At 37.6% G+C, this 20,571-nt stretch overlaps 1 protein-coding gene across 1 annotated transcript in view; it reads right to left on the bottom strand.

Moving 5' to 3' along the window:
• Positions 1–20,571, bottom strand: part of THSD7A (thrombospondin type 1 domain containing 7A) — a 399,001-nt gene that overhangs the window by 37,284 nt on the left and 341,146 nt on the right. The window contains exons 12-13 of the mRNA XM_036246730.1: positions 19,267–19,461; positions 17,524–17,787 (exon numbers count right to left, since the gene is read on the bottom strand). Of these exons, the coding sequence (XP_036102623.1) occupies positions 17,524–17,787; positions 19,267–19,461 (459 nt within the window). The remainder of the gene's footprint in view (positions 1–17,523; positions 17,788–19,266; positions 19,462–20,571) is intronic.

Raw genomic sequence — 20,571 nt, 5'->3', positions numbered from 1 at the left:
CAGCATGTGCTAGTACTTCATTCTTTTTTATGACTAAATAGTATTCCATTGTATGGATATTATATTTTGTTTACTCTAGCATCAGTTGATGGATATTTTAGCTCTGTCTACATTTTTTATATTGTAAATAATGTCGCTGTGAACAAGTTTCTGTGTGAAAATGTTTTTAGTTCTCTTGGGTATCTATCTAGGACTGAAATTAGTGGGTCGTATGGTAACTATATTTTATTCTTTGAGGAATGCTGAACTGTTTTCCAAAGTTACCACACCATTTTATAATATCGCTGGCAAAGAATAAGTGCTCTAATTTCTATATTTGTTAAAATGTTCTATGTCTTTTTTATTGTAGTGTCCTTGAAAAAGAAAAGTTTTTAATATTAATGAAATCTTACTTATCCATTTTTTCTTTGGTTGCTTGATCTTTGATGTCATATCTAGTTAACCATTACCTAATTCAAGGTCATAAAGATTTACACCTATATTTTCTTTCTGAATTCTACAATTTTAGCTCTTATATTTAGCTATAAGATTTACGTGAGTTGATTTCTATATATACTAAAGTAAGGGGGTCCAAATTCACTTCTTTTGTACGTAGCTATCACATTTTCCCAGGCTCATTTGTTGAAAGACTATTCTTTCTACACTGAATTGTTTGGGCGCCCACTGAAAATCAATTGGGCATAAATGTAAGGGTTTATATCTGGATTCTAAATGTCATTCTATTGATCTCTATGCCAATATAACACTGTATTGATTACCGTAACTTCGTACGCTTTGAAATCAGGAAGTGTGAGTTCTCCTACTTCCTTCTTCCTTTTTCAGATAATTGTGGCTCCTTTTTGGTCCCTTGCATTTTAGTATGCACTCAGAATCAGCTTGTCAATTTTTCCCATAATGACAGCTAACATTTTGATAAGAATTGTGTTGAAGAGCTTGATCAATTTGGGAGAATTCCCACCTTAACAATCCAGGTAAATGAATTGTTAAATAAGCCCCGTGGCACTGTTTCAAAAATATATCCCAATTCTTATCATATTGTCTTCAAGCCACCATCACGTCCTACCTTCAGTTATAATTACATTTGTGTTACTCCTTATGTATGCATTATGTATCTTCATCATTAGGATATAAGCTCCTTCAGAGTCTAAAAGGATGCTTGGAACACAAGATATCCTTAATCAATTTTATTTGACAAGCTGGGTGAATTATAAAGAAATTCAGTTAAAAAAAAAAACTTTCCTAAAAAGATAAAATTAAGTGAGTGAGGGATAATGTCCAAAGATGCTGTTCGTTCTTAAAGTGCATGTGGGCGATTTTGAGGCACTGGTTATGATGTTCTACTTCTTGAAATAAATGGTGGTTATTATGGTAGCTGACTTCAAAATTAGTTTTTAAACTTACAGAAAAATCTCTCCATTTATTCAGGTCTTTTTAAAATTTCTTTCAGTGATTTTTTTTTTTTTTTTGCAGTTTTTAGTGTACAAGCCTTGCACTTATTTTGTTAAATTTATTCCTAAGTATTTTATTCTTTTTACTGTAGGTAGATTTTTTTTATAAAAAGCCAACAAACATTGATTAATTAGAGTGAAATAAGGTCACCTAAAAACCAATATATATTTATATTTAATATATAAGCCTGTGACAAAGGTGCTCTGGCTCAGAAAGAATATACACACCCCTATGTTCATAGCAGCACTATTTACAATCGCTAAGATCTGCAAACAGTCCAAGTGTCCATCAATAGATAAGTGGATAAAAAAGTGATGGTACATTTACACAATGGAATACTATGCAGCTATAATAAAGAAAGATCTCTTACTGTTTGAGACGACATGGAGGGACTTCCAGAGTATTATGCTAAGCAAATAAGCCAATCAGAGAAAGACAAGTATTGCATGATCTCACTTATACATGAAATCTAATGAACAAAATAGATCCAGAGACACTGAAGCATGGAATAGACTGACTAATCTCAGAGGGAAGGGGTGGGGAGGGAAGAGATTCACCAAAGAACTTCTATGCATATATGCATAACCCATGGACACAGACAATAGTGTGGTGAAGGCCTGGGGAGGGGGGCTGGGAGCGGGGTGGAGGGAATAAAAGGGGGAACATCTTTCAACAATACTTTCAACAATAAATGCATGTAAAAATAATTAAGAAAATAAATAAAAGACATGTTTATTTTTACATAGCTAGTCAATTTACTGTACAGTACTTGCCTTAGCGTATATTACCTAGAGTACACACTGAAAGTACAGGTTTTCAGCAACCCAAGACATTATGATACCATTGACTTGGTATAGTGCCTAATATTTGGAAATTAATATATTTTCTTGTGCTTATTTGGCACTCCCTCTTTTGAAAAAATTCTTATCAAGGTAAGTGCAGATTCACATGTAATACAAGAAATATTATGGAGAGGTCCCTTGTATACTTTTCCTAGTTTCCCCCAATGATAACTATAGTATAATTTCAACCAAGATACTGAGATTGATATAATTTATTGATCTTATTCAAGTTTCGTCAGTTTTAATTGTATTCATTTGTGTGTGTGTGTGTGTGTGTGTGTGTGTAGGACTAAAATTAGGGAATGACCTTGTACGAGAGCAGGGCCACTAAAATCTGGAAGAGAAGCGGATTTCTGGCCTAGCTTTCTACATAGTATCTGTAATACTTTTGTCATATATGTATCACTTGTTCTAAATTTATTGTAGCCTCCATCATGCATCGAGTTCACTGAAAAACCCAAGCAACGAACAATCCAGGACCCTCCTTTGTGCTCCCTTCTGATCATTGCCCCTTCCCACATGGGCAACCATGACCCCGATTTCCCACAATGCAGAAGAGTTTAATTGTTTAAACATTTTCCGTGAGTAGAATCAGATGGTGTAGACCCATGTGCGTTGGCCACCTTTCACCCTGCATTGTGATGTGAGATTCATCATATTGTTGCGTGTTGTTGAAGACTCTTCATTCTAATTCATGTGTGTAGGATTCTATTGTATAAATACATGTTATAGTTTAGATATTCATTTTTTTATTGGTGAGTGGGTATTTTTCAATGTGGAGTTATTATTAATAGTATTGTTATAAACTGTCTAGAACGTCTTTTGGTGAACATATGTACGCATTTCTATTGGGTGCATTCCTAGGAGTAAATTTGATGCATCAGAAAATATGATTATTATAATATCTAATTGTAAATAAACTATAAAAGAAAATCTTTTTTCTAAAAGGTAGGATCACAAATTTGGTATGAAGATTAGGACACAATGACAGAGTTCTGAAAAGTGGGAATTAGTGGTGTCAGATGGGTACTGCGCTTATCTGGGTGATCACTTCATAAGTTACATAGATGTCTAAGTTACTATATTGTAAACCTGAAACTAATTTGTTTCGCCCACTGTAATTGAAAAAGAAAAAAAGGAGGATTAAATATCAGATAACCTTCCTGAAAGCAGATGTGCCACTTGGGGTTTGTCCGCTGGGAAACACGGAATACAAAGAATATGCAAACGTTCCACTTTGAATGCACTCTGCAAGCAAGCGAGGCTTTTGGAGGATTGATGATGATCCAAAGGAAAGTCCAATAAAGAAAGCAAGGAGTATTTTACAATAATGTTTACCAAATTTTTGAAAAGCCTAACGATCTTCAAATAGGTTGTAGTGATCTACTTAAATCTTATACTTTGACTTTAATTATGGCTTGAGGTGAGGAAACTCAAGCTCACCTCACTATTTTGAGTTGAAATATATTTCAAATTTTCATACAGCACAGCCATTAAATGAATTTATCGAAGACATGCTTAAAAATGTAACTCTTGCCCTGGTTGTTTTGCTCAGCGGTTAGAGCATAGGCCTGTGGACCAAAGAGTGGCTGGTTGGATTCTGGTCAAAGGCACGTACCTGGGTTGCAGGTTTGATCCCCCGGCCCTGGTCAGAGTCATGTGGGAGGCAACCAATCAATGTGTGTCTCTCACTTGGATGTTTCTCTCTCTCTTTCTCTTTGTCCCTTCCTTCCTCCCTCCCACTCTATCTGAAAATCAGTGGAAAATATCCTCAGTTGATGATTAAAAAATAAAAGTAACTCCTGAGAGGGCCAGTAATAGTTCTTTAACATAATAAGCTTGTGCTGCATAGTAATAGTTTAAGAAATAGAATCAAACTGTAAGAATGTCTAAGGTAACTTCCAAATCAATGCCATTCTGGCCTCAAACTGTGTAGTGTTTGTAAAAGTCCAATAATTTTTTTAAAAAACCCCAAGTATTTCCAAATATTATCAATAGCTTTGGCAAAAGGACAGTAGTATTTCAAAGGTAGTGTTATTGAAATGTTTCTAGACGAATTGCATTTTCCACCTTGTTAAATTGCAAAATGACTGTAAAAGTAAACCTCTAACCTTTTGTTATTTAGTAATTTTAATGGGAAGTGGAAACATAATCTTTCATATCACTGCTTCACAGAGTAGCAGATAAATGGAAATTATTTCTTTCCATTTTATCTGTTGAAGTATTATGGCATTAGTGAGATTCAACACGTGTGACTTCAGACTGATTCACATTGTTTTATCAAGTGATAACGCTTAACACTTTTATGTTTGATCGTCCAATAGCATAGTCCAGAAAACACTTCTCAAATAAAATGCAAAGCATTCGATTGTTAAAAGATACATGTAGGGCCTGAGACAAAACTGCAACAGAATATAATGCTGAGCATTCCATTTTTATTTTCCCATGTGCAACAGCATTCAAAATTGCCTTGTCATGTTTATCTAACAATTAAAGTCCTAATGTTCGTAGTGAACTGCTAGATAAGCATTCCCCTGCCTGTTCACTACCATCATCTTTGAAGGCAATTAACACCAAACAATCATGGGGGATGGAAAGACAGAAACATTTGATGTGTTTTAAGGCTGCAAAAACTGCTGGCTGGCATCTTGTAGCAAGTTATGGCTTCTGAGGCATGCTGGAATAAAATAAGGACTTCACAATTAGAGTGTTAAACTTGTAGCAGTTCAATATTGAATTTGACACAGGGAAACATCAAACCCCTGATTTCTGATCATAGTTTTTGTGCCCTATGACTGCTCTTCCCGGTTGAAATGGGTACAAAACACTTCGCAGCCTTAAAGGGGCAGCCAGAGGACAGACTGCCTTTTAGATAGATCCCATCACCTCATTCATTTGAATTATGAATGTGCAGATAAAGTAGCTTTCAACAACCCTCACAATTAACATTGTGCTGTTGAAAGGTACACTGTTGACAGATTAAAGAATTCATTTTAAAAACATATGAAAAATATGGGTTGCTTCTGATTTACAGCTGTGTGAATGAGCAACACTGGTACTCTATATGAAACATCTGGATTAATCCCCAAAGTGACCTCAAAAAAAATCTCTTACTTAAATGTGTATTATATGCACATGACTGCAATCAGAAATGAGAAAAATTAGTTGTAACTTTATCTATTGTTGTTCTCATGGGTTTAAAAATATTTTTTAAAATTAAAATATTCCCGAATGAACAGAATTTTTTTTGTAATTATATATAAAAGCTGATAACTAGATAACCCAGGGTAACCAAACAACTATGCATAAATCCAAACTCCTATAATTGAATGTTCTACCCAAACTCATATATTCATTGTATCAAAACTAATGAATCAACACCAGACAATTAAATTTTTCATAGAGAAGTATTCAGGTAAGTCTATATTACTGCAATGCAATGCTATTTTAATTTTATTTATATTTGTTTGTTTTATATACATATGAAGCAAATCTCTTCATTCTGGTAAGTACTTAAACATTCTCTCAGGAAACTTTAACATCAGTGGCTGTGCAGTTTTGTTGATATTGTTACTCCAATACTGGGAGCTTATCCAATGATAAGGCACATTCAGGTTCACAGATGCATCTATGTATATGTTCACTATCATGGCCATTTCTTATAGCAACTCTAAAGCTTTCTTTGTATAATAAAGAATCTGTCTGGTCTTCGACCCTGATTACTGGGAGATGGCCTCCAATCCCTGAAATTTCTTGAGTGATTAAGAGTTTCATTGCTATTCATGGTGGGCCCCTTGGACTACACATGAGTTTATGCTAAAAAGATGTTTGGAGTGGGGAGGGACTGGTCACATCCAAAGACCAACCAGGTGTTTAGAGGGTTGGGGCTTTAAGTCACATATCTGACTAAAGTCTGGGGAGGGAAGATTGGGTTCAATCATGTGGTCAGTGATTTAATCAATCACGCCTACATAACAACTCTGGACACCATGGTACACATTGATGTGTGAAGAGGGTGATGTCTCCTGGCTCCAAGGAAAATAACATGTGTGCCTTGTGTTTGGGACCGTCCCAGACTTTGCCTTTGTGTCTCTTATTTCAGCTGGTTCTGACTGTATCCTTTTGCTATAATAAAACAAAATTGTAAGTATGGTTCTTTCCTGAGTTCTCTGAGTCATTCCAGTAAATTAGTGAATATAACAGGGTACTGGGAATTCCCCAATCTATAGCCAGCTTGTCAGTAATAAGGTTAACCTGGGAACCCTCAAACTTACAGCTGATATCTGAAGTGTGAACTTCAGGTAGAAACCTGAGCCCTAAACCTATGATGTTTGGCCTAACTCTAGGTAGTTATGTTGGAATTGCATTCTACTGTCCGACATATATTTTATTTTAAAAGGAAATAAATAAACTTATTTTTGAAAGAAGCTGTACCTATAGTTTATTTATTTAATCAAAATAAAACCTGGGGAATAATAACATGCATTAAGACATTGCTGACTTTCTCCCCAAATTTAACATTTATAATTTTAATAATACTGTATTAAAAATCAGAGGTGAGTTCTACAAAACTCACTCTGTGAATAGGATTTTGTCAGCAATATAAATATTCTTGATAAAATGTTCAGATTATGAAGATGAAGTAATGGAAAATAAATTAACTTTGAAACTAATTAGAGTGATTTATTTTTAACTTCATCTAATGCAAAGCTCTATTCTTTCAATGAAAATCATATGTTGCCTTAGAAGTATTTCCAAAGGATGATCTTTAAACACTAGTTTGGTGGATTCTAATGTGTTAAACATACATTGACAAAATGCATTTTATCAAGTGAGTTAGAAAACTATTGCTTTAAACTGGGTTAAACAGGTCTCTTTACCTTGGACTTTCTTTTCTTTTCTTTTTTTTGCTAATGTGAACTATGAATCTCTAAGAAGATGAGTCGGATACTGCATTCCTATGATACCATCACAATAACCTGATTATTACTTAACAGGAAAGATGTAAAAGAAAAATGAGCTAATTTAATTCTCCAGGTCTATTCCCCACTGATTGGTTGGGGAAGGAGCTGGACAAAGGCAGGTTGGACCCATACCCAGTAGGGTCTGAGTGACAAGGGAGGTGCCTACCTGTCTGTCACACCTGGGAGCGAGTCAGTGGCCAGAATAGGTGTGGCCACGGTACCACTACGTGAAACCTTTTTAATCTCCTAGACAAAGGAAGGCGTTTGCTGTCCCTCTCGCCACTTGAGCCATGCCCTGCATTCCCCACGGTGGCTCATGGCCATGTGGGACTCCACACAATGGACTGATGGACTAAATCTAGCCTGATCCTGATCTAAATCCAGGTGCATCATGGAATGAACACTCTGGACTTTGCTTTGTATTTCTGGTCTTGCTGAATCCGCAACTGTCCCTCTTCCAGTACTGGACTGAGGGAACTGGGACACTACAACCCCAGAAATATCACTCCAGGCCAAAAAAACCATCCATTCTCCTGTGCAAGTTGTAGAAAATTCATTTTCTAAACATGTCACAACAGCCCCATTCCCAGACTGTCAGAGGCATCTGACTGCCTCTTCCCTCCAGCAACACCTACACTTAATGACTTTCTCCTGTGGCATCTCACTGAACAAGTGAGAAATGGATCATCCATAGTTTGTCATTATAATGCAGTAAAATTAGATTCATGTTTTGAGCTGTACAGAGTTTTCGTATTTTTAAAGTAGGACCTCTCATGTCCATTGACAAATATGAAAAAAACTTCAAGAGCAAACAAACAAATTAAAAACAAAATTCCCCAAACTTAAGAAAGGATCTTCTTAAATTATTCTATGCTTCCAAGTTTTAAAACGTGAAGGGTTAAATTTATGGCAAAGGGAGGGGAAACCGTTATTTGGTAAATTTAAGATGTTTTTTTTTAATGACAATTTACAAAGACTATAAGGGGAGTCAATTTTGTTTTTTTAATGGAAGTTATCAAAATTTTCTCTAGGGGCTAAACTGACCTTCAATGCAATTATGAAGAAATGAGGTAAACACGGAGAGTAAATACAAGTAAAGATTTTTCTTTCACACTGAAATCTAGAAGCCCACACCTTTGTTGGTGTGTTCTGGGTTATTTTGAGTCTGTAGATCTGCCTGTGTCTAGTATATAATGTGTCTAGTATATAATGTGTCTAGTATATAATGCCTTCTGTGCGCATATAAAAACAGATCCTGAGGAGTAACCTTGTTCGCGGTATGACCATTGTGATGATGCTCTGAAGTAGAGAAAGACCTACCTCTTAGGAATGAGGCTAAGCCTAACTAATGAGACATAAAGTTTTTAAAACCAGTTTGGACTCGCAGGGCTTTACTGATATATAGAAATATATATAGGTGGGTCCACACAGGTTATTTAGCATCTTTATGCATTATGAAAACTTGTAACCCAGCATAAGTAATGAACAGCTCTGGTTATTCACCGCCACAGATATCAGGAGGATTACACTCTGTTTCATTGACATTACTGTTAGCACTTCTGTAAGGCATTAAGGAGAATAAGGGGTTAGAGGCCAATGGAAAGGCTACAGAGTAAAATAAAATAGCAGAAATTGTTGATAAAGACAAAGATCAAATTTATTTATTTTTTTTACTGTTGCAAATAATGAATTGTTCATGTCAGTTAAATTTATGTTAAGTAGCAGAACACTTCTTCCTAAAAGACTGAAAAGACAGTCCAATAAGGGTATGGGAGCTGGCCAGGGTGGGTCAGTGGTTGAGCATTGACCCGTGCACCAAGAGGTCGCTGGTTCGATTCCCAGTCAGGGCACATGCCCAGGTTGTGAGCCCGATCCCCAGTGGGCAGTGTGCAGGAGGCAGCCAATCAATGTTCTCTCTCATCAGTGTTTCTATCTCTTTCTCTCTCTCTCTCTCTCCCCCTCTCTCTAAAATCAATAAAGAAAAAAACATTTTTTAAAAAAGGGTAGGGCATATACCAGAGGCTTTGTTTGACAGCCGGGCCCGAGGGGCTCTGTGGAGTGCAGTTTGAAAACCATGTTAGTAAGTATTAGATGAGCTGAAGTCTCAAGGACATAGAACACACAGAACTAAATGCTCATACCAGATGGCTTTCTAGCACACCTGACATGAGTGGTGGCTGCAGAAAAATTGCCAACAAAAGTCTCTCTCCTCGTCCGTCACCTCCACAGTGCTCCTTCAGGGAGCCAGTCCAGGAATGATGCTGGTAGCTGCACCTGATTTTACTTCAACCCTAGGCAACTGCTACTTTTTTTTGGAGTAAAGTATCCAGAGTAGTTCTTTTCTTTCCTTTTTCCCCCTGGTCTTTGAACTTGCAACTATTAGCTCAGGCAAAGTTTGTCCCCTGTCCCCTGCCTCTCTTTTACATTCGAAAGGAAAACCGTCTCCACTGTGCACGATAACTGCAAAGCAGTGCCAGCTGTACCTGGGCCGTTACAGGAAAGGGTTACATTCTGAAGTGAGCCCTGGCCGGTTTGACGCACGGTGGGGAACTTTTGTTCTGCCAAGGGCCATTTGGATATTTATAACATCATTTGTGGGCCATACAAAATTATCAACCTAAAAATTAGCAAACTAGCCTGCTATATTTGGTCAGGCTAATTTGGGAGGCTTGTGATATTAGCTGGCACTGATTTCGAGGGCACAAGGGCCAGATGTTCCCCACCCCTGGACTGGCCCTCAGACAGAAGGGTCTCAGGTTCAGTTCCGATCAAGGGCACCTATCTGGTTGCAGGTTCGATCCCTGGCCTTGGTCGAGGTCACACGGGAGGCAACCAATTGATGTGTCTCTCTCACAGTGATGTTTCTCTCTCTCCCTCTCCCTCCCTTCCACTCTAAGAAATCAATGGAAAAATGTCCTTGGGAGAGAATTAACAAAAAAATAATAATAAAAATATAAATTCTGAAACGAATTAGACATTAAATAAACACCATCCACTGAAAAAGCTTTTCAGAGACACCAGTACTCCATTTCAGCTTGTTTACAAGACCCTATTTATAGTCTTTCTTGCCCTTTTAATTAAAGGTGCTTTTCTTCAAGTATGAGCATCTACTATAATAAAGAACAATTTCTCATTCAATTTTCTTTCTAATTAACCTCTAATATCAAACTTACATAAACTTCTATAGAATCCTATTACAGAAAGTAATACATTCAGTTATATTATAATTGAGTGGTCATGTAGGTTATCCTTAGTATCTACTCTCCCTATATTCATAATTATTTTTATCATTTGTACCCTCAATTCCACATAATGTCCTAAAAGTATATGCTCTTGAACTAAAAATCTATTTGTAAATAGAATACCATGTGAATTCTCTTTTCTTTAACTTTATTGTTATTGTTGACACTATTACAGATGTCCCCATTTTGTTCCCCTTTGCCCACCTCCACCCAGCCCCACCCTCCTTCTCTCTGGCCAGCACCACACTGTTGTCTGTGTCCACGGGTTATGCATGTATGTTCCTGCACCTTCTTTCATCCAGCTCCCCTACCTCCCCCCCCCCCCCCCCCGAGAGTTGTCAGTCTATTCCATGTACCAATGCCTCTGGTTCTATTTTGTTTGTCAGTTCATTTTGTTCATTAGATTCCACAGATAAGTGAGATCGTGTGATATTTGTCTTTCTCTGACTGGCTTATTTCACTTAGGATAATACTCTCTAGGTCCACCCATGCCATTGCAAAGGGTAGGCGTTCCTTCTTTTTACAGCTGTGTAGTATTTCATTGTGTAATTTCATTGTGTATTTCACTGTATACCACAGCTTTTGTATCCACTCCTCTACTGATGGACACTTGGGCTGTTTCCAGATCTTGACTATTGTAAATAATGCTATGAACATAGGGGTGCACATATTCTTTCTGATTAGTGTTTTGCGATTCTTTGGATATATTCCCAGAAGTGGGATAGCTTTGTCAAAAGGCAGTTCCATTTAACCTTTTTTTGAGGAAGTTCTATACTGTTTTCCACAGTAGCTGCACCAGTCTGCTGTTCCAACAACATTTCACGGGGGTTCCCTCTCCTCCACATCTTTACCAGCATTTGCTGTCTGTCAACTGTAAATTTTTTATTCATTTGGGCACTTGTACCACAGATACACCCAGGATCTATTTCCTTCCTAAGTTTTGATGGTGATTCCTTTTTGTTCCCATAAATTCTAGTAGAAAACCATCCCATACCTGTGGCACGTGCACTACAGTCCCTGACTAATAAGGCAGCATCTGGTGTTTACAGTTCCTGGCTACAGGTGGTCATTTAAACATGATACTGACTTCGAGACAGTCTGCCGCGATGCGCTAGGAAAGCCCATATAAGGACACAAAATGGCTAACGAAGCTCTTCTGAGACATCTCTACCCCTTTCCTGGGAAAGTCCTGAATGTTTCTCCCCCTCAATGAATACCCTACCCCTCAATTACATGAACCTCAATAAAGAAGCAAATTCTACTAAAGGGGGCTGCCCTGTCTGTGGCGCAGCCGTTCTTGTTCCAACTGCTTCACTAATAAACCCACTTTCACTTAAATTCAGTGCTGGCTTGTATTTGAACTCTTTCCTATGCAAAGCCAAAAACCCATGGTGGGTCATGAGCCCTCAGACCCCTAGAATGCCTGCATCACCTATAAGAGCAACTTTGGGTGCCAACAAGTGTGTGTGTTTGTTGAAAATATCAAACTTTAATGGGCATACTTTGAATCCCACAGATTCTTCCAAGAGCAATTGCTAACGCCTTTCATTGTGCCTGGAAGGGTCTCTGTGGTATCGTTCATAAACATAGTAGGCAAGCCGAGAAAACATGTCCAGTCAATAAACATCACTATACTTTAAAATTAATGTTAAAGCAAATGTAATCTCACACTCATAAATCATTAGACAAATTACTCTGAACTATTCAGAGTGACCCCAGCTAGAAGACAAGCTGCAATGATGAAAAGGGGTAACATGACCTAAAAATAAAGTATTGCAGTCTGAATGCCAGCATGCCATCCGATGGCAGTACCAAGTCTTGCTAATGTGGGAGCCCCTGGATCATGATTACTCAGTGCACAAAGTGAAACACACACAGCACTTCATTAAAACGGGGTATTCTGTTTACCAGTTGAGCAGAAAGTAAACTTAGAGCTCTCTTGTATTTCTGTCTAAACTGAAAAAGACTCCCCTCCGGGCCATCATTAAATTGCCAATATCCTTTCCACAGAAGGTCCTATAGACTCTGTTTTTAAATCATACCTACACAGGCATTCACCTTATGAAGGCCCATCCTTGTACATTTCAAACATTTCCTAACGTTCTGTTCCCCACAACTGGTAATCAAGTGAGTAGCACAGGGGAGGTGTTGACTCTTTTGCTCAGGGTGATTTCCACAGGCCTTTTCCCTCAAGGTTCAAGCTCATGATCCCTATCCAATCCTGTGAGTGTCTACATGATCCAGTGAAGTAAACTTTAGATGAATACTGGAATCCCCTGAGAATCCTGTCACAATGCAGATCCCCCCCACCCCCGCAGGTCTGCAACATGGACTGACTTTCCAAGGGTTTTCCTATGATGTCTATGCTACTGGTCTGTAGATCATATTCTGAATAGCAAGGATTTAGATCCTTGTTGGTGAATGACAGCCCAGGCTGGCAGCCTGTTTTTATAAATAAAGTTTTATTGGAATATAGCCATGCCATTCACTCATGTATTGTCTACGGCTGCTTTCACGCTATAATGGCAGACTTGGGTAGTTGTGACAGAGATCTTTTGGACTGCAGAGCCTAAAATATTTGCTCTCCAGCATTTTAAGAAAACAATTGGTGCCCGGCCGGTGTGGCTCAGTGGTTGAGTGTCAACCCATGCACCAAGAGGTCACTGGTTCAATTCCCGGTCAGGACACATGCCCAGGTTGTGGGCCTGATCCCCACAATCTGGTGGCCAATCGATGTTCTCTTCATCGATGTTTCTATCTCTCTCTTCCTCTCTCAAATTAATTTTAAAAAAAAGAAAACAATTGGTGACAAGTAATTTAACCTACTTCTTGAATTTCCTTATGGCCTCTCCCTGTTGGCAAGTATTTTATAGGTAGCAACAGCAATAGATTACTTTTAGTCAATAGGAGAACTATGCATATTAAATAGCATGGGTTTAGGAAAAATGATAAGGTAACAGATATGCCTTTCTGCTTGCTTGATATTAACAGATATTAACATCACAAACATAACTAAGTTCCATTTCAGAATATTTACCGATGGTGCCCTATGGCTTAACCTGCCAATGAGAAACGGCAAAGACAAACTTGCTGAGGGTGAAGGCCCAAGAGAGGTGTCTGAAACAAATTACAGAACCCATAGAGCTCCAGACTCGAATACCTGCCATTTTTACACTTTATCCAATTCACCTTCTCAGTATCCCTTTCAAATAAATGACATAGAAATGTCATTTCTTATTTTCCCAAGGAAAGGGGAGTGGGAACAAAGAGCTGAACAGACATCCCACACTCTCAATGAGCAACATAGGTTGGGAAACACAGGTTGTGTAAACAGAGGCTGGGAAAATGCATTTGTCACAATTGCTAATATAAACCAAGAGGGTAAATTGTCCAAATCCAGGGTTGTATGAATTAGGCAATTCTGATTAAGCTTTAAATGGCAATAAAGGGACTAGTCTATGTTAATATTATGGGACTAATTCACTAAAGTGTGTGACTATTATTTCTTCTCCCAGTAAGTAAGTAGAGAGAAGCATAGCTATTAAGTATCATATAGAAACTGTGGCGTGCATAGTTTTTACTCCTCAGATCTGAGTTGTTCTCTACCATCTCTCTGATTATTTCCTAGAAATGTGACACAGAGAACAACAGTCTGGGAAAAATAAAATGTCCAAGTCTGACTGTGGATCAAATGCAACTATGAAAATTCTCTCCAGCTCTTCACTTTCATTGATTCTATACATATTTATTGAGCACCTACTGTTCCAGGTGTTTGGGCTACATGAGTGAAGTAAACAGTCCAGGATAGCCTCATCAATTTATGTTCATGTACAGGAAATAAACATAAATAAGCATAATGAATGAGTAAAGTGTATGATGTGTTATAGAATGATGCATGCTGTAGAAATACAAGGTGTAGAGAAGGAGAAGGAGTTTGGGGACAGCTGGGCAGGGTTGAGGGGAAGCATGTAAAATTCTATCACTCGTTTTCAAATGGAAATCTTGTAAACATGTACCTTGCATAAGCTAGGTTACCTCTAAGATTCTTTAAAATAGCAAGGTTAAATAAAATATCAAGGTTAAACGATATAATAAAAACATTTCAGAAATTTCTACCTCTTGTTCTGTGAAATTTTAAAAGTGATTAACTTAAGAAGTACCTAGTACTATTAGTTCGGTACTCAATAAATTTCCAGTGAACTGATCAATTAAGATCTTAGAGCATTCTACCAGTGAGTAGGAAATGTGTGATTTTGTTTTCAAGTGATTTAAAGTCTGTTGCTATAGTGATACCATACAAGATTTCAAACCAAAAGGTTATGTATGTGATGTGTTTTATGTTTTTAGGATAAACACCAAAAATATATTTATACATCAACATTCGTACGGAAACTATATTTATTACCATGTGTAAGGATGGATGAACATTTATGTGGCTGCCAAGGTACCCTTTGATCTGATTTTTGGAGTGCTGTACTGGTATACTGCTTTTCAATAGAGAGGCTACGATTATGCGGAATTCTAGACACAACAGAATTGTGCCCCAAGTTAAGACATTAAAAAAGATTGACCACATGGGAAATGGCCTAAAATAATATAATTAAACTGGTGAAAGTCAATTGCTTTGTCGTTGTAATAACTGATAATACGATCCACTGATGGACAACACAAATTAAATAGAAATGCCCGAAGGCCATTCTTGAGTAGGGAATTAGTGTCTCTGTACTGCATACATGTGGTGATTAATTTTATATTTAAACTGAAAGTAGAAAGAGACTTCTTGAAAGCAACTCAAAAACCTGATTTCTAGCATCCCTCGGAGCAGCTGATTTAACTAAGAGAAGGCAGCAGACACTGAGACTGTGATTTAGAGCGAGCCTAGGACAGAAAGACAGAGTTCTAGCATTCCACCGACACCACAAGAACCTACCGAACACATATTTAAAAAGTACTAACTTCCACAGGATTCAATTTCCTCAGCTTTTACTTTGAGTAAATATGTTAGTAAACACTAAAATACTCCATTGGACATCCAATGCAGATCAGATTTAATAGAGAACAAGTAGTGTCAGGCAGACACACAGAGCTACACTGGAACAGTTCACGGAGGTAAGGATCTCAGCTCCCTTCCCAATCCCCATGCAGGTGTTGCCATCTCGGACCCAGCTTCTTCCTCCATGTCCTTGTCTTCCAGAACACAGCCCTGCTTTCTTTCACGCTTTGAGCTGACAATGCTGAGTTGGGGGGTCTACTGCCTTTGGATGACTGCAAATATTTTTGTGCTTTCACTGTTTTTAAAAGTGATCAAACATTTCGGTGAGAGTCACAGGATATTTTGAAAAGTTTGTTTCTAAAAATAAGATGGACTGTTAAGTGGCTCACAGAAGCATTCACACATCTAATTAACAGACCAGGTAAAAGTGAGAATACATGAGAACAATTCTGAAAGCTCAAGGTTATGTGAAAAACCAATGATTACCTTGGTGGTTCACTCTGTAGAACAGTTAAACATGTGAGCAAACACTTAGCTGCTACATTCCAGGAGACACATATTTTTAATCTTCAAGTTTACATTTTAATGACTAATTATGATCTTACACATTATCATCATATCATCTCAGAATGAGAAAGTGCATTTGCATTTTTCTTGGTATCTAATTTATAGCATCTATAAATAGATATAGATATAGAGAATACAATACTCAGTTACTCTTGGAGATGTGTCTCAAAGTGTGCCCATTATAAACACTATGCTCTCCTTTATAGTTATTGTTTTCAATATATGGAATAATCTTAAATTTAGCAATGCACATATATTAACCTGAAACATACTTACATCTAGAGCTCAGTATCATGGAGACTTTGGGGCTTTTATCACTATACTTTGATAAAACAGGAACTATAAGGTAAGGTTTAAAAAAAGGATGAGGTTTTGGAAACTTCTTTGTAAGAACGTGTGTAAGAGATTCTAATAAATGTGTCACTATGATACCTTGACAGTTTATAAATGTGAGATAGTCCTATTAGTTCCTATTGTTTTCTGAACCACATGATAAAAGTAGAAGAGCACTATTCCAATAGAAGTTATTTCAGCAAGACTGAAGGTGACTGCCATGTATTCCTCCGAGCAATTCAACCCCTCTTTCTGAGGTCACCTCCATAGAGAAGGTAGGGATCATTGTCTAGTGTTTGCAAATATGTGACATCTATGATTCGGGCTGGCCCATGGTAAACTAATCTCATTCTATTATACAAAGACAGTTATAGTAAAATAAAAAAAATAGTGGAGAACCATTGCTTAAAGATGACTATATTAAGACTTAAGACAAGAATTCACTACATATATAGGTAAAAATGGTCACTCTTCACAAACTTTTGATAACTCAATTATCATCACTGTGTTTTAGCTTTTTGTTTTTATTTATTTATCTATTTTGGTTTAGAAATCAAAAGCAAGTACAGTTTCCTAAGAGTATTTTTTGTTGTTGTTTTGGCTAACCTCATCTCAATGAGCAGTAAATAGGAGATGTCTGAGTTATTTGAGTTTTCGTCAGTTATGGCTTTCAATCTTCTCTGAGACTCAATGGCATTTTAGGCACATTGCAAATCTTATCAGTTTGGTTATTGAAAGTCTGTCTAGTATAAAACTCCATTCTCAAATTAAATTAAATTGAACCCCCCCCCCCCCATCGCCCTCCCTTTCTGTACACAGACCTGTTGGGGATGGTTGGGTCTATTCAACAGACTCTAGTCAACCTCAAGGGAGGCTCTGGCGCCATTGTGCCCACCTGTAAGGACTCTTTTGCCACCAATTTTGGGACTTAGTTGCCAACTCCTGGACAACGAGACAAGTGCCACCGAATGTCCTGTTACGTATAAATGACATACATACAGTGTGGTGCCCCATAATGTTCAATTTAGGACATAGGTCTGTAACCCTTCATTTCCCTCTCCATCCTCATACATGTGCATTTTCCCTCCACCCCCAAAGGCAGCAAACGTATGACTGAAGGAAAACGGGATTACCATGACTGTTGCATCTGGACGTTTCCACCAGCCGGCCATTCTGGTCGTAGCATGCCATTGCTTGGTAACGGTGGCCCTGGCCACATTCCTTGATGTCTCCTTGCACCTTCATGCCCAGCAGCCCTTCCACTTTCCCCTCTGGCAAGATGCAGTCTGACCAGTTCCCCACGGGCTGCGCGCTGTACTTGTCGCAAGGACAGTACTGAGTCTCGATCAGGGGGTACACCTGAGAATTTTTACAGTTTTCCTTCTTTTTACTTTTCCCTGTGGAGAAATTTAAGTTGGAAAATACCATTATTAATTCCAAGCGTTCCCCAAGGTGTCTCCGTTCCCGCACTTCCTTTCTGCATTTCAGCCATATCCAACCGTCGCCTATAAATAAACGCTATTTTCTCACCCTCCGTGCTTTCTATCTAGGCTTAGTACCACGTGATTTCCATAGTGAACCTTGTTTTTTAAATAGCTCATTTCAAAATAGCCCCTTATATCAGTTACTAACTGTTGTGGTGAATTTTATACTCTTTAAGATGATTAAAATCCTCTCAAATGAGTGTGTGTTTTCACCGACTGGGAAGCTGGAGGTAACTGCATACATTTCTCCTTTTGAATGTGCAAACGTAGGACATGGAGAGACAGCCACTGCCCTGCATGTCACAGCCTTTTTGCTAATTCCAAATAGATGGCATTGTTATCTAGGGTTACAATTCAGAAAATGAGATTTTTGTATTTGTTTTTTGTTTTGTATTTACTTTTCTGATTATGATTTTACCCCTTACAGCATTTCTCAAGAGTAATCATTTTGACATACTTGGTGATTAATGTAGAAAATATAAATAATATTCAAAATGAAGATATTTAATATCAGGATAAAAATATTAGAAATGGTTCATATACAAATGTAAATAAATCCCATTTAAAAATAAATAACTCAAGTATAACAGTAATATGTACTTCAGAGTATATCATTATTTCAATTAGATCACATATGTTTATATTTATTATGTGTCATATATTATAGACTAATTATACTGCATATTACTAATTACACGTTTTACATATAGTTATCTGTAACTTCCATAAGCCAGCTTGATATAGTTTTCAACAGTTTTCATTATGACAAGTGGCTTATTTTATAACTTTTTAATTCTGAATAATCTACTGGCACTAATATTTTTAGGTTTCTTCTGCCAACTAACAGTATTTTGAAATGCACCAGGGTGTCCTTCAGTATAATGGCTCTGTTCTTGCTCATTATACCACTGCTTTTTGTCATTGTGACTGCATTTCAAAATGCAGTTTTCAGATGTAGAATTAGGTCGTAGTCCTCTTCTAGGCTATGAAGGTAACCCGAGGCTGACAGTGAGCATGGGTGAAGACAATGAAGTGGCAACTGTTCCCTTACTCCCCAAAAAAACCTTTTTCCAAGCACTTCGCAGTCTGTAGACAGTTCACCAAAAGTACATATTTAGAACAAAAAATGAACTTCCATGTATTATATAGATGACCGAGTTTGATTTTCAAGGCTCCTTTTTCTCTGTACTGAAATTACATAATATGTCCGTTACTGCCAAATTACATTAAAAACATATCCAAACCCATGGATCTGTTAGGTATAAGTACACCAACAATAAAGCATATCCGTGCATTTTCCAAATACATTGTTGGAACTCTCTTGGTCTGCTTCTTTTGTGTTTTTCTACCTTGGCAAGTATTGACTTTGGCATTCCAACCAATTATTCTTACCAACAATAGTGCGCTTTCTGGTCCTAACTGCACCGCAGTCTCCATTGCACGAAGAAAACTTGGACCAGCTGGTAAACTGACAGTCATCTTGGCAGGGGACCTGGCAGGCTTGGGTGAGGGCTGGCACGGGGCCCGCATACTGGAGGCATTCGGGGATGCCAGCCTGTCCTCCGTCTTGCTTTCGACAAGTAACAGCTAGAGGAAAAGCACAGAGCTGTTTATAGCAAACTGGCGTGTCTGCAATTACTCTACAAATTAGGAATTAACATTTTCTTAAGCAGTCAGAAGAATGCTCTCCTAATTTTTTGTTTGCAGTAGAAATCTAGGAGGAGTGTTTCTGATAATCACAGTAGTCATTAAATTGATGGTGTGGGTTTAAAAAAAAAAAAATCACAGATAACCCTCAGTAGTTTTTTGTGACCTAAAAAAGCACACATACTTGGCATTTAGCAGTTTTTATTAGATGCTATTAAGAACTTCAAGTCACATGTGAAGTATATTGAGAAATAAATTATTTAAAAGACAAATAAATAATACATCAGTTCTGATAATAGTTTATGTTGAACGGGCTATTCACAGGGGTGCTAGGAGACACCACATACCTCTAATAATTGTTTTTATATTATTGGTCACAGAAGGGGTTTAGTGGCAGCAAATTGGTTGGAAGGTTTGGGTGGGAAGGGGAGGCTTATGGAATTTGTTTTAAAGTTGCTTTTGCATATTTTTATTATTTTTTTACATTGGAAGCTTGTAGGACAGCTTTCTAGCGGTTAATGGAAAGAGGCAACATCAAAGTCCCCCATTCCCTCTGTCTACAAGTTCTTCACATGCACAGATTTCAACCAAAAATTCAAAAATAAAAAAATTGTAACAACCTGAATGTACCATGTAACAATTGCTATTTCCATAACTACATGTGGATTCTTAAAAAATGGTCAAATAATTTTAATCTGTACGTATTATTTCCCCAAGTTATTGTTGTACCGATTTCTATTAACCATGTTATAGTTTTATTACTTATTGAACATAGATGTCAAACTGCTTTAAGGTGAACAGGGCTTGATAAGAGCGAGTGATGTTTAAAATCTCTCTCTCGCTGCCCTTTTCCCTGCTGGTTTTAAGATAATTCATTCATTTATTGAGGAGGCAGATGAAACATTTATACCTTGGTCCTAAAGTTAAGTCTTTATTGAACTAGCTTAAGTGGCCTTAGGCTGATTTACACGGTCCTTCCAGGTTCAGGGCCAGGCTGAATGACTGCGGATCTCTGCCCTGCGCAAGTCTGTCCTCGTGAAACTAAGGTGA

This window comes from Molossus molossus, unplaced genomic scaffold, assembly GCF_014108415.1.
Source record: "Molossus molossus isolate mMolMol1 unplaced genomic scaffold, mMolMol1.p scaffold_m16_p_7, whole genome shotgun sequence".
Classification (NCBI taxonomy): domain Eukaryota; kingdom Metazoa; phylum Chordata; class Mammalia; order Chiroptera; family Molossidae; genus Molossus; species Molossus molossus.
The sequence above is the reverse complement of the archived record's forward strand: the minus strand, read 5'-3'. Positions and strand labels throughout refer to the sequence as shown.